Genomic DNA, 14,627 nt, shown 5'->3' on the forward strand with positions numbered 1-14,627 from the left:
ACTTGTTCTACAGATCTGTGTACAAGTGTTATGATAGTGATTTTGAAAGTGTTTACAGGGCTAAGGAAATTGTCTAATTGTCCAGTTCAAATTGTTTACTTGCCCTGGAAAAATCTTTCACTGGCCTTGCCACAATATATATTTTGTGATGATGCTGTGGTGGGATCTGTCCGGCCACTGACAGATCCATCAACTGTCCCAAGAGTGTCACACTTGCCCAGGGTTGATACCATTTCTTACAGATAATATCATGTTCACTACTTTGTGTTACGAATGTGGTAACCAGTCAGGAACAATCTGCCCGCGCGGTTTATGGGCTGTTTACTATCAGTTAAGTGTTGCCAGATATTGTTTAAAAAAAAAAGAAAAAAGAAAATCTAGAAAGAAATAAAACAAAATAGGTCAAAATTTTTCAGCTTTGAAAAAAAAAAGATATCGCTAACCCTAACCTGATACTTCACACCTTATTCACTTCCTAAATTGTCACATCGATAAACGCTCATAATATGTGTATCTGGCAACCCCCTCAATCACAACTTGCTCAAGGGACGAGGCCAAAGAAGTAAACTTTTCTTGATTATAGTAGTTTTTAAAACCCAATTAACTTGCTGAAATACTTCTATGGCCACCTCATCTGCCTTAGCCATGCTGATCAGGACCTGTCCTGAACGTAACAATGATCGGTCCTAACCTGCCTTCTGTTTCCACTATACTCTCTAACACATACATAAATTCTTCTCTTACATACAAATATTTTCTTAACACATACATGCATTTTCTTCTTAAATAACTTTATTATTTATAATATTAAATGTGTCCAAAATGTATGAATGTGTGCGTAAAATCTGTGAATATAAAGAGGAAAATGTATGAAACTATGCGTCACATGAATATATGTGACTATGAGAGCAAAAATGTATCAATGTGTTTGTTTAAATATGTGAAAGGAATGCATGTGAATGCATGTGAAAGGAATATATAAGTGTGTGAGAGTAGAATTATATGAATGTGAAAAGAGATTACAAGTGTGTGAGAACACCAGAATATATTATGGCTTGCACGGCCCTTCATACAAATGCTTGCAACATGCAGTTTTCAAGAACTCAGTATTTTGGACTCAGCTAAATCCATTTGAAGCCATTTGAGACCCATATTTAAAACTGAGGCTGCAAATGTGCATATATGATCACAGATATCCAGCATCATCCACTGGCTGGGTAATATAAGAGCCCAATTAGATTCACACAGCCCAGTTAGGATGTATGAGAGTACAAGATTAATCAAGTGGACACCTGGTTGGATAAAAGCTTGAAGCAAAAGGTGAGGCTAATTATCGCAACTGCCCATCCGCTTGGCAGCCAAACTTAGCATGGAATGAATGTTTTACAAGAGTTCTCACCATCTTGTCTAGGTCTCGCTGAAGGCTGGACTTCTCCATGTGGATTTTTTCATAGGCCTGAATGACATCTTCAAGCTGCTCCTCTCGCTCTTTGCTCTTCTGAAGCTGGAGAACACAAACATTCCTATCATCACAAGGACTTTCCTTTCGCTTTATGGCTTTTTTACACTGTAAATTCTCACAGACAGTTTTTGCACTTTTACTTTTTGCATTAATGTGTATAAGAACTTGAATTACAAGGACAGTTGGGAGGTTTTTGGGCTGTATAATGACAAGCTGTTGTAACATTTGGTGTACGGCAGGTGTACTATAATTTTTTTTTATTTTTAAACATTCTCATTTTGTCAGCTATTTCTTGTCACATTTCTTTTTACTGGCTTTTTTTATTACCATTATGGATTTTATATGCCAAAAACAATATCTGCTCTGCTGACAGCTGTCTGGGTCTAGACACATCACCTAAATCTTATTCCTTTATTAATATATACTATATATATAAATACAAAATTAAACAGTGGACTTGTGGTGTTGTCTGCACTTTCATTTTAATACAGACACACATAAACATCTACTTCAATTATCATATAGTGCACCTCTCTGCAGTGATCCTTTGGCTTCACAAATAATAGTAGCTTATTTTCAGAAAAAATAACAGAACAGACTATTTACTTTCAATTGCAACTGCATTAGATCTCAGTGATAGCTTGCGAATTCTAAATTATGGGTGTTGAAAAAAAAGTATGAAAAGAATGAAACACAAGATACGAATCAAGAAGGAAGGCCACAGTTAAAGGAGGAGGATGGGGAAGAATAAGGAATGTACTCACAAAGTACCAAACGTCAGCAAAAGTGAGGGAGGTGTGGGAGAGAGAGAAGAACAGATGACAAATACAAATCTGGTACTTTGATGGAGGGAAGGCTGCTATGGAAACACCTAACAATCATCATTAATTAATGAGATGCTTCGTCAGGCAATGAGCCGAGAGATGCAGAGAGAGAGAGAGAGAGAGAGAGTATGATCTTCCCATTTACACTTCACATCACAGTCAGCCGGGAGAGACGATTTAGAGCAGGCTTCAGGCACACAAAAATGAATGCTTTGTGGTCTAGATTATGTAAGGCCTTTTGTCGTGAATGACTGGCCATCTGAAGTTGTCCTTCATTTCCCTACTAATCGTATTACCTCTCTAATCTTTCCATTTTGTGACGCATAATCCAGATTTACAACACAATATAGCCAAGCCATAATAATAATATAAGAAGCGGTGGTTTGAAATCAGCAGAACATCAGATGAAATCCAGTCCAGAAAGAGTTTTGTGTGTGTATTTAGGTGTGTGTTTGTGTATATATACTGTATGTTTCCTCTCACCTCGAGGGTCAGCATGTTGACTCTCTGTTGGAGACTTCCATTCTCTGACTGGAGCAGCACTGTGTCTTTGGGCTCGAAGGAGCAGTAGGAGTTTCTTTCATCTCCAAACTCGCTTATCATGGGAAACTGCCCACACACATACATAAAAAAGTGACAGAGGGGTCATCACATGCACTAACTGCCATAATTATAATGGGTATGATAAACATTTCACTATTTTTGGTGCAAAAAACATCATATTAACTAACAACCAGCAATCTAGCTGTCTGCACTGGTTTAATGCTGCATTGTGAGTATTTAAATGAAGTCATTGTCATTATTTTCAGCACAAATATGTAAAAGAGGTCTACATATTGCACATTATTCACCAAATTAAGTTATACAGGAAGCAGTTGGTAAACAATTCTAAAACAGATGTTTGTGAAAAACCACTCCTGGGACCCTCTCAGATGCCCAAGGAAACTTTCCATGTAAAGACTGCACTGCTTGTCTTTATTATATAAAATGTAAATCTTTTACACGCCCAATTTATGACAAAAACTATCAAATGAAACAATTGATTACATGTTAAACTACACATGTGATATACATAATTATGTGTCTCTGTCACCTATTGTACGTTGGAAAAACAATACTTGCATATACAATGGCACTTTTAACTTTTTTGCACTTTTTTCACTTTGTAGATGTTGAAGTCATTTTTCTGATATATCCTTGCCTTGTTCTAATTAAATGTAATTCAGTGTTTGGATATTTATTATTATTATTTTTTGATTGATAAAATTTTCTTGATTTATGCACCTGAGAATGGACTGGTTATATTTTTGGAGTGCATACAATACTTTTTGTTGATACATGATGCAATTCTGCTTTTAAAAAAAAAGCTCTACGATTTCCTTTTTCACTTAGAAATTGCTATTAAATTTCACAAATAATTACAGAAAAGAAAATTAAGAAAGAAAGAAAATTAAAAGAAACATCAAGACATTCAATGAAACATGAAATTCTGAAGTAAACAACTGAAACAGTATTGTCCTGAAGATGTACTCCAATAAGATTTTTTTATTCACAGTTTTGAAAAAAAAATATAATAATAATAATAATAATAATAAAAAAATTTAATAAAAAAAAAAAAAAAAAAAAAAAATATATATATATATATATATATATATATATATATATATATATATATATATATATATATATGTATATATATATATATATATATATATATATATATATATATATATATATATATATATATATATATATATATATATATATATATGTATATATATATATATGTATATATATATATATGTATATATATGTATATATATATATATATATATATATGTATATATATATATATATATATATATATATATATATATATATATATATTACGGTGTAAAAGAATCATGAAAAGCTTTATAATTATACAAAAATTATATACATTGCTTTATATAATAATAAACGTATATAATGGCTGCTGTAAAATCTGATTTGTCATCACATTTTAAAGTATTTTTTTATTATAATAAAATCACAATATTACAATAAGTTGTTATTTAATATCACTTTTAAGTCAAATGCAGCCTTTATGAGCATAAAAAGAATTAAAAACCTTACTTATCCTAGACTTGTCGACAATATGGCAACAGTAAAAGAAATTAAAAAAAAACTCCAGATGGGATGAAGTTAGCCTGCAATATATTATTACAATTGCAAAACATCTATAAAACCAGCATTAGCTATGTTTTAAGGTAATTGCCAGAATCTATCTAGAAAATATATAAATGCAAGTTGGTGACGAAGCGATATATATTAGTCACTGGGTGTCAAACAGTCCTTTCCATTTCGAGAGGTCTGCTCTTGTATGCTACAAGTTCAGCTCCTACATCATCTTCTACCAACTGGCATCAGTAGATGCTGTGTGCTTTGATGTGCAGGATCTCCAATATTTTTACTCCTACGAGCCTAAAGAGTCGTGCATTATTTCCCCACGTTTAGCCCTTTATAGGCAGTGAGCCACACTGAACGCAGAACCCTGGAGGCGCTCTCTCTCGCCTTCTGCAAAAACAGCTGTTCTTCAGAGGCTAGCCGTCGTTGGTGCATATGCATGCATATATCTAGGCAGGGCCAATCCAAAAAGCTTTAAAGACATCCAATCTGGAGAAACTTCTACCTGCAGTTCCCCAGAGGCCTGGCAGCTGCCCAACTCAACAAGCTGTACCCAAAGATCACATCAAAAGACCCAGAAGTTTTGTAAGCTTATTTGCATAGTGCTTTTCACAATACTGTAAAAAGAAGCTTTACAGCAATGCTTGTTTCAGTGCTACAATTAGGAAGTATTTTGTTGTCGGCCATTATATTTGACAGTTTTGTATATCAATCCAATATTGATATTAAGATTGGTTAAAGATGACATTTGACAGTGTTATTGCATATTAACTTTAATTGTGCATTAGATGATGGCTATCAAAATGTATAAAGTGGAAATGAGAATGAATTATAACATGTCCAACATCAGCCTATATTAATACATTTCAGTTTAAATATAATATTGGCTTATAATTGACATAATGCCAAAATATTATGCATATAGTGTTTTCTTGCTCAATCATTGCTATCACTTTTGCTGATCATCAGTTTTAAACGAAAATCTCATTGGAATAATATTCAGTTACATTTTTAAAGATTCATTTAGATGTAAGCTACCTTCTTATCAATGGAGTGATCTAAAAAGCATCAGGAGCATCTTGCATTGTGTGTTTTCATGTGAGAGTCTGACATGTTGATTACAGAGAGCCTGCATATTTGTTTATGTACAGCTCGGCTCACGTGTCAGCTGGGCCATAAATAAAGCTGTTTCATACATGAAGCAGGCAGACACAGTCATTAATCAACTCAATGTTACATGCTTAAACATAAACTCTGACAACACTATATATCAGTATTCAACAGCTGAACACTCATAGGTCACAATTTTTCACAAGGAAACTGCAAAGAACATTTGCAGTAGTTATTGCTCCAGTTTTAAGTGTCACATGTTTCTTGAGCACTAAATCAGCACATTACAATATTTTCTGAAGGACAATTTCAAACTTTAGTTTATGGTAATCTATATACATTACTCGAAAATATAACTTAAAATGTTTTTATTTACTCAAACTTTCCACCAGGCTTTATACCTGTCAATGCATATTTTCTTCTGACAGGCTAGATTAATAAAATGTATTTGTGTACTCGATTACATTTAGGATGTTTGAATCTCTCACTTTCTCCTGAGAGACTAGTATGCAATATATTAAATAAACGTAGTTTGAACTAAGCTTCCTCGACGCAAGAACTAGTTAGTTTAATTATTGCTTTATGCTCTTTCTCTGTGCCAGATATTCATATTATTGCTCTCTAGTGTGTCCACTACTGTACTCTATTCAAATGACTTATTTAGTATGTCTGTGACCATGTCACTGTCTCTGCATTAATGCGAGATGAAGCAGCGAGGAGCATGAGAAAGAGTTTGGGGCTAACAAGGATGTCTAACAATATTTTTAACTAGAAAATTATGTTATACATACGATATTAGCTAACAAAAATCCTACACTGTTAAAATAAAAACCACAGGTTAATTTTGATAGGCCATCACATTTGAAAATGATTAATTTGATAGCTGAATGAGCTTAATCATGTTTTACAGACTATTTTATCTTCACATCTACAAGACCGCATTGAAAATCTTGGGTGTTTTTCATTTAAACCTGGAAATAAGCTGGCAGTTTTAAATAAAGAAAGTTACATAATAGCAATTTAAGATTCTGCACTATTTCTGGGTCACTAATCAAAAGTTATTTGTGCTTCCACTGTAGCACAAGATACTTTTTGGATCATTGTCAAATAAATCTGGATTACATGATCATCAGGCTTTACACGAGCTTGTGGGATTTATGCAGATCAAGAGCTTTTGTCATATAAAATAATTGCTGACGAATTGTATAGCATTTTCACAAATAGTTTTTAAGTGGACTTCACTGTATAATCTAGGTTTTATAGGTTTTAAAATATATGGCCTCCATAGATGAATACATAATGACAGAAAGTAGCTAGAGGAGACAGTGCAGAACAGTAACGTCAGACATTTTTTGTGTTTTAATCATTAAGCTTCTACAAATATATTATACAGCATAAATTCCATATAATCTATATTGTACAGTAGTAGACGTACAACACTACAAAACCAAATACTCTGTAAAAACTGAATTTCAAGTTTCAAAATGGCTGAATTATTGGAATATTGGAATACTGTTTCAATCTTTATCTTAAAAAAATTAATTAAATGTGCTACTTGTAATTTCTTAAAAATATATATAATTTTTTTGACTGCAATTTCTGAGTGAAAAAGTAATTCTTCAGTGAAAAAAAAATAAAACAAATCAGTCTGCATTACCAGTAGATGCACCACTTACTGATATGTGACCGCTGATATCTGTTACAGTATCTGAGGCTAAAGCATCTATAGGGCATTTTGTACCTTTATCTCATAAATCTTGAGTTTTCTTTTGATGTCTGCATTTTCTCGCTCAAGGCCGGCCAGTCGAGTCTTAATGTCCTGGTAGGCGCTGATGAGGGCGAAATGGGAGGCAGAGTACATGTCTTCTGATAAGGGAGAATTCGACCAGCCCACCCCACAGCCATCTTCTTTCAGACCCTCATTACCCCCCAGCAAGCCTAACTGGCCCCCGAAGAGAGACTCCATGACTCCTGATCCTCAACCTGTGAGATGAAAGAGAGAAAGATTGTTCATGTGAATCAAACATGTGAGCTAATTAACCTTGGGACATGCGCTCTTACATCTTGAACATCATTTTTTACTTCTTCGATGGTTTAGTTGCCGTGCACAAGCTCCACTTCACCGCTCTCAGGATAATTATTTATTTTCGCGACTGCGTTTCTCATTAGCATTGACATCCACACCACTGTCCGAACAAACCACCAAACCACACCAAACAAAAACCAAAGGCCAGTGAGGTTTTCTGTTTCTCAACCATGTGTCCTTTATCTTCTCTGGACATTTTTGGTCTTTTTGGTTACAATGTGCACAGTCCACAGACCATATCATTAATAATCCAGGAAGACAAAGGCTACAGATACTTGAAAGAGTGGAGCTGCATGACCTGATTCAAGTACACGTTGTGCTGCTAAGAGAATGACATCACGGCCTAGAAAGAGTCTCTGAGATCACCTGTATACTGTAGCTGCCATTTCTTACAAGCGCTTACAGGATCAGCAAAATTTGTGAATACAGCGTTATGACATTAAGTTTACTGGTGAAAAAAAAAAATGCACACAAGTGCTATAATATACATTTTTTATTGAAAGGTTGCATATAAACTTTTCCTAAATCTAATGAGCTGCCTAGCTGTCAAGGCAGCATCCTGTCTGAATTAAAGTGACTGATTTGGAGCACTCTATAGAGGCAGTTACTCATATAAATAGTGCTCCTCAAACAAAGCACACAGGAGACATGACACAATTGATAACAATATTTTGTGGTTAGCATGTTGCCAACCTAAAAATGCAAAACATTTATTATTAAACTGATTTTATAATCAGTTATAATTTAAGTTTAGGGTCTGTATTTTTTTTTAAGAAGATCATTATGCTTACTAAAGCTGCATTTTTTTTTTTTTTGGATGACAAACTACAGTGAAAATGGTAATATTGTGAAATATTATTACACTTTAACCATTTTCTCAGTGATTTGGTGATGATCATCATCAATGTTTAACACAGCCTAATATTTTGACGGAAACCTATTTTCAGAATCTTTGATGAATAGAAAGTGTATATGTATATATTGACCCCAAACATTTGAATGGATGTGAACAATTGGCTAAAGACAAGATTTAACCTAAAGTTTTGCTGCTTTTTTTGCATTTAAATTAATTAACTTTTAACTGTGTTAGAAAATTTAAGATATAATTTTAATGTTAAAAGAGAATGTGCAATTAAATATACAATATACAATATACACATACAGTATTGGACAATTACTAGTGTGGTACCAATGTATTGTGCATCCCATAATTTTAGAACAGCTTTTGCATCGCAAGCTTACAATGACTCAGATTGGAAGCTCTCTTGATTTTGAAATGAAGCTTTTGTGTCAAAATAAAACAAGAAAAGTGTACAAACTGCTCAAAGAAATGTGCTTGTTGTAAGATTTCAGAAAGAAATGTTTGCAGAGGTACTGCTCTATTCCTCTGTGTGTTGCCTTCATGCCATTCAGTCCCCAGAGCCCCCACTGTCTACACCATGACGAAGTGCTATGGCCAACACTCACTCACACCAGACAGCACTGGCTCAACAACAAGGCAGGATGCAAACATGGGTAGATAACACAGAGTAAGCAGAAAAAAGTAACATCTTCACTGTGAAATGTGTTATGTAAAATGATATGGATATGCGTGCAGCATCACATTGGCCATCTGATGCAGCATGGAGATGTGAGGAGATTTTACTGCACACAAAATGAGTCAGATGCTCCTTACTTAGTGAGCTATTTTTGATCACTTGCGTACCACTGTTCAAAAACATACAAAGAAGCCTTGGACCTTTTCCTGGGTGTTCTCTCGATTCTACTCTCGCTCTTTCTCTTCAGGGTAATCCAGAAAAAACACCCACTCACACCAATACATTTGCTCAGGCATGGTTAAGCAGCATGGCCATGGGGGTAGAGATTGCTGTTCTGAAGAAGGTGTGAATGTGTGTAGGTGGAAGAACATCACTTTAGAGACATTCCAACCCATTACATTAATACAAGTGTGTTCTCACCCAGGAATCTCTCTGTGCTGATAAGGAGCTGCAGCACAATGTACTTATCTCATGTGACATCTGTGTTATTGCAAACATATTGAATGGTCATGCACATGCCTTTATTTCTCATAATTTAGATTGAATGAATATCGAAGGTACAAATATTTTGCTAAAGCTCAGCAGCCAGAAATCCCCTATTTATAGGCATACATTTGCTAATTCCTGTTGAAGTTCAAAAACATGAATTGTTATGAAAATGTCAATTTGGCTCTTTTCCATACAATAAAAATAGCATTCACTGTCTCTCGAGTACAGCTGCTTGGTGTATAAAGATACATACTGTATTCACTACATACATATTTATTTATTAAATGAAATAATTATTATATCTTTAATATTAAGAAATATCATTTTCTTTATAATATAATATAATATAATATAATATAATATAATATAATATAATATAATATAATATAATATAATATAATATAATATAATATAAAAAATTTCAACCAGGATTTTAATCTGGGTCGTTTTTTTTTTCTAAAACTATCACTGGACATACATGTTTTACACATGTAAAATAAACTACTACGTTGTTAAAATGATTTTATTCCTGCCACTGGTGCCCTCTACAACAAAAGGTGCATGATGCGCCTGTCTCCTATTGACAAGCGTGATGCTCTGACACAAACATACAGCCATCCCAGTCTCAGTGAAAACAAGAATTTAAGCTCAGGGATTATAACACGGCTCTGACAATTTGTTAGAGCTCAAATCCTTGGCATGAAGCAAGAGAAAACAGACAAACATGACAGTTTTTCCATGGGTAGCTCACCAGACATCAATCTTCCCATCTTACTCCCATCTCACTTCCCATCTCACCTATTGTCTCGTTCTCCTCTGCACCTAATTTTGTGAACACTCTGGCACACCTATTAAGAATTCCACAGCTCTCCTCCCTGCTTCATTACAGCAATTACCACAGGAAGTCATTTGTTACCTGGGGCCTAGATGGCACTGGCACAGACACACACACACACACACACACACACATTTCTACAGAGATATTTTCAGCACCTCATTCGCAGCTCATCATTATTATATGACGAAAAAAATCTTTAAAGCTCTGTTCTGAATTATGTCACACCACTGCAATTTGAGATGTAATGCCATTTAATTAATATCTGCATTTATATGTAAATACACAATCATTGAGGTAAGATGTGTACATTTCTTCTTCATTGTGCCTTGTTTGCAAAAACAACACTTTAGACTTACTCATTGTAAGTCCCACTCAAAATCATTATGAGATTGAAATGAATATAATTTGGTTTACTGATGTGGTGGGCATCACATTTTATTGAAATGATGCTAATGTTCAAATCGGTCCAAGAGAGAACGACACATACAATTTCTGAATTATTTAATAATCTGTCAAACCATCCAAAATGTAGGAACACCAGAATCCATCTCTGCAGACATTGCTATTGCATAATTTCCTTCAGTCACAATTGCTCATGGATTTGGCTAGCATCCTAAACATTTACCTCAGCATGCAATTACAGACAGCAGGACACATTCGTATCGGACTCGAGCCCATTTTGTCACAGGGAACCTGGCTGCTACAATGCAGATATTATGGCGCACACACACAAACAGACACACACACATCACACACACCTGTTATTTCAGTGGGATGTGTATGTGTGTTTCTGGCATGGCTTGTGGCCTCTCATTTGGTGGACGATTAGCAGGACCTCAAGAGAAGTGTGACTGCCTGTGATTAAAAAAAAAAAGACCACTCTGGTTCACACACATACACACACGCACACACAAGCAAGAATACATATGCCTACACACATATCTATGCCTCCCACACTTTATTGAGAGAAACAGCCATAACACAAGCATGACCAAATGTAATAGGATATAAGAGATGGGATGACAATAAAAGAGCAAAACCAAAAACACAATATATGTGTCAAACAAAACATCCTTCATTGTTTGGCACTGTATTTAAATTATCAAAATTCCTAAGACAATAAACACAGCTATTAATAATGGCTTTAATATTGGCACAAATACTGTGCAGCGGGAGCTTCATGGAATGGGTTTCCATGGTGGAGCAGCTGCATGCAAGCCTCACATTCCCAAGTACAATGCCAATCGTCAATGGAGTGGTGTAAAGCAGGCCTCCACTGGACTCTGGAGCAATGAAAACATGTTCTGTGGAGTGATGATACAGCAGTCTGATGATAATCAAAGTAAACCAAATGTTTATGCTTGCAAGGCATGCAAATACAAATGATGGGTTTCCATCAAAGTATTTTAATGCAAATTACACATTTCTGTTGAAGAAACCCAAATGTAAATACTTGATAAAGTCTTTCTGAAGATTTGCATCAGTCAAAATGTTCATCAAAGCAAAAAAAAAAAAAAAAAAAAAAAAAAAAAATTAGTTACAAGACACTCTCAGAAAATTCCTAGTCATATTTTTGGTTTTCCTCTGAGTTTTTAGTAACTTAGTGGATTAAGAAAAGCTAATCTGAAAGCAAAACTTTTTTTTACAGTCAGAAATTTTACTGTAATGCCATTTTTGCTGCAACAGGCTCCCTGCGTGTAACTCACTTTGCAATGGGCTACTGTACTGACCGTATTGATAGCAAAACGCCTCCGTTTGGAGTGAAGATTGGGTTGGCACAAGTTGGCACAAGCAGCAACACAACTGAGTGGGTGTTGCAGAGGGGATTGTGGTTGAGCCTCGTGGGCAAATCAGAGCATGTACACGTGTATTTTTACCACGCAGTGGGAGTAAGCGAGGTATTGATTCTACAACAGTCACCACTGCAAACTACAGGCTTTTTGGTGTTCATGCTAGTATATGGTATTCTCATGACGTGAAACATATGATGTAAAAGAGGTTTGCGGAACTCAATGTTATACAGTATGTGTGTCTCACATTGAAACATGATGTTATGTAGCCTGTATGTAAACATTGTAAACCACTGAAGCCTTTAGGCTTGGTTTTTAAGCAGACAAACAGATGCATGTGTGATGTATTCAGGGCAGAGAAATTAATAAAGAAGGTGAGCGAGGCACAGCGGGTGTGGGTGCTGCATCTGTAGGTGCAACTGAGGATGGATGGTGGGAAAGAAATGAAAAATGATTAAGCTAAATTTTACAGCTCACTATGTAGCGTCCCTTTTTCTCTTCTAACTATACTGCTTTTCGTCATCCTCTTCCCAGGTTTAGCTTTTACTCACACTCTGTCTATTCATCTACTGAGATCTTGACCTTTCTATCTCCAGCTCTCCTTTTTCTTGAACTTATTTCCGCTTTAACTATTAGCCTGTATCTTCCTTCCATCTTTGGTATGTAACTACAAACCTCCCTGGCCGCTGGTATTAAAAGTTCAGCAATACCTTTAAAAGAGAACATTTTACATAAGCCACTAATGATATACTCAGTAATCTGCTGCTCATTAAAAAGTTTTACCCCTAAAGAAAAAAAAATGCTTTAGAAAAAATCTGTACACTCACAAGATGAATGAGTCTAGGAAAATAACAGAAAATTCTTACTCTGTGATCAGAATGTATTCCTGCACTAAAGTTGTAAGTACATGCTATTTGTTTGTCTGTCTGTCTGTCTGTCTGTCTACAGAATTAAATGAACCAAAATGCACATATTTAACTACACTCTAAAACAATCTGTAAATATAGGGCACAATGTACTGTAAGGGAAACTTAAATTTAGCTCAAAGGGAATCATTTAAGATTTTAAAGGGAATTTGAATAGAATCACTGTTTCACGACTGATCACTGAGCCGTTTAACATCAAATCGGCACTGAATATTAATATCCAAACTATTGTGGAAACATATTGATTAGCACAGTAACAAGATCGGCAGTTTAAGACATTAACTTGTAAGCAGAAAACACAACATACTTCTCTTTTTAATATGAATATGGCTTTATTAGATAAATCTAAGACATATAAACTAATCTAACACATAAGCACACGCACTCACACATTCACACAAGTTGCAGGAAGATAGAAACGTTAGGCAAGAATGAATGTAAGAGAATGGAAATCTGGAATCCCAAGTTTACAGCAATACGTGAAATTGCACAGACATGAACAGCCATCAGTCATTTAATTAACCCTCGAATTGAGTTCCTCAATGAGGTTAAAATTACATTAGATAGACATCCATCCATCTAGACTGTGCAACACTGAAAAAAATGTGAGAAATGAACACGGTGGGCAATGGAAAGTTAAGCTGAAAACACATGAAGCTCATGGATACACTATTCAAAACAAATGTAATATATTCAGTATTGACACACATCAATAAAATGAACACTACCCTCTCCAGGCCTAGCAGCGTTTCTGTGATAATACAAATTCAATAATTAAAGTCAGCACCTTGAGCGCTGTTGACTAGGTGTTCTAGTTCATCGTTCTGTCACATAGCAACTTCAGCAAAGAGGAGGGGAGGAGGAAAACATTGGCTTGGTCTTGCAGAATGCACTCACTTCATATATGTATGTGTCTGTTTTTCTGCTCAATAAGTTGATGTATTACTGCATTACCTAAATGAAAGCTCAGAAATGTCCTTGGCAAGGACATTTAACACTTCCAGTGAATGTCTCCAAAATATTCACACTAGAAATCAGACTCCAGAGAGCATGGAGAGAGAGAGAAAGAGGACGAAGTGAGGTAAGAAATAATAAACAATTGGCTCTGATTAAATAGCCATAAACTGGATGTTACAAAAAGGATGTTGTAGTCGCACACCCACACCAGTGAACCCCGCAGAGATGAACACATCGCAATGAATGCCTCGGAGACAATCAGAGACAGGCAGGCGGGCACTGACGTCACACGCACGCATGTGGAGAGAAGTGGTGATAAGCATCTGCTCTGTCGTTTTTATTTTTTTCTCTGAGAGAAATGAGAAATGTGAAGGAGGGGGCCCGGGGATGGCTGGTCGTGCAACACTCCAAGAGACACGAAGATCAGAAACAATGAGTGGA

The 14,627-nt window shown here is 35.4% G+C and overlaps 1 protein-coding gene across 2 annotated transcripts in view; it reads right to left on the reverse strand.

The window, feature by feature from the left end:
* Positions 1–14,627, reverse strand: part of LOC113074334 (TANK-binding kinase 1-binding protein 1-like) — a 49,911-nt gene that overhangs the window by 17,467 nt on the left and 17,817 nt on the right. Inside the window, exons 2-4 of one of the 2 annotated variants that reach the window (XM_026247158.1) lie at positions 7,304–7,545; positions 2,770–2,895; positions 1,400–1,498 (exon numbers count right to left, since the gene is read on the reverse strand). In XM_026247158.1, the coding sequence (XP_026102943.1) occupies positions 1,400–1,498; positions 2,770–2,895; positions 7,304–7,528 (450 nt within the window). In that variant the 5' untranslated portion in view covers positions 7,529–7,545. Of the gene's footprint in view, positions 1–1,399; positions 1,505–2,769; positions 2,896–7,303; positions 7,546–14,627 lie in introns of both variants that reach the window. The other variant, XM_026247157.1, reaches the window with a different exon arrangement.

The sequence above is a fragment of the Carassius auratus genome, unplaced genomic scaffold, assembly GCF_003368295.1.
Source record: "Carassius auratus strain Wakin unplaced genomic scaffold, ASM336829v1 scaf_tig00014308, whole genome shotgun sequence".
Classification (NCBI taxonomy): Eukaryota; Metazoa; Chordata; class Actinopteri; order Cypriniformes; family Cyprinidae; genus Carassius; species Carassius auratus.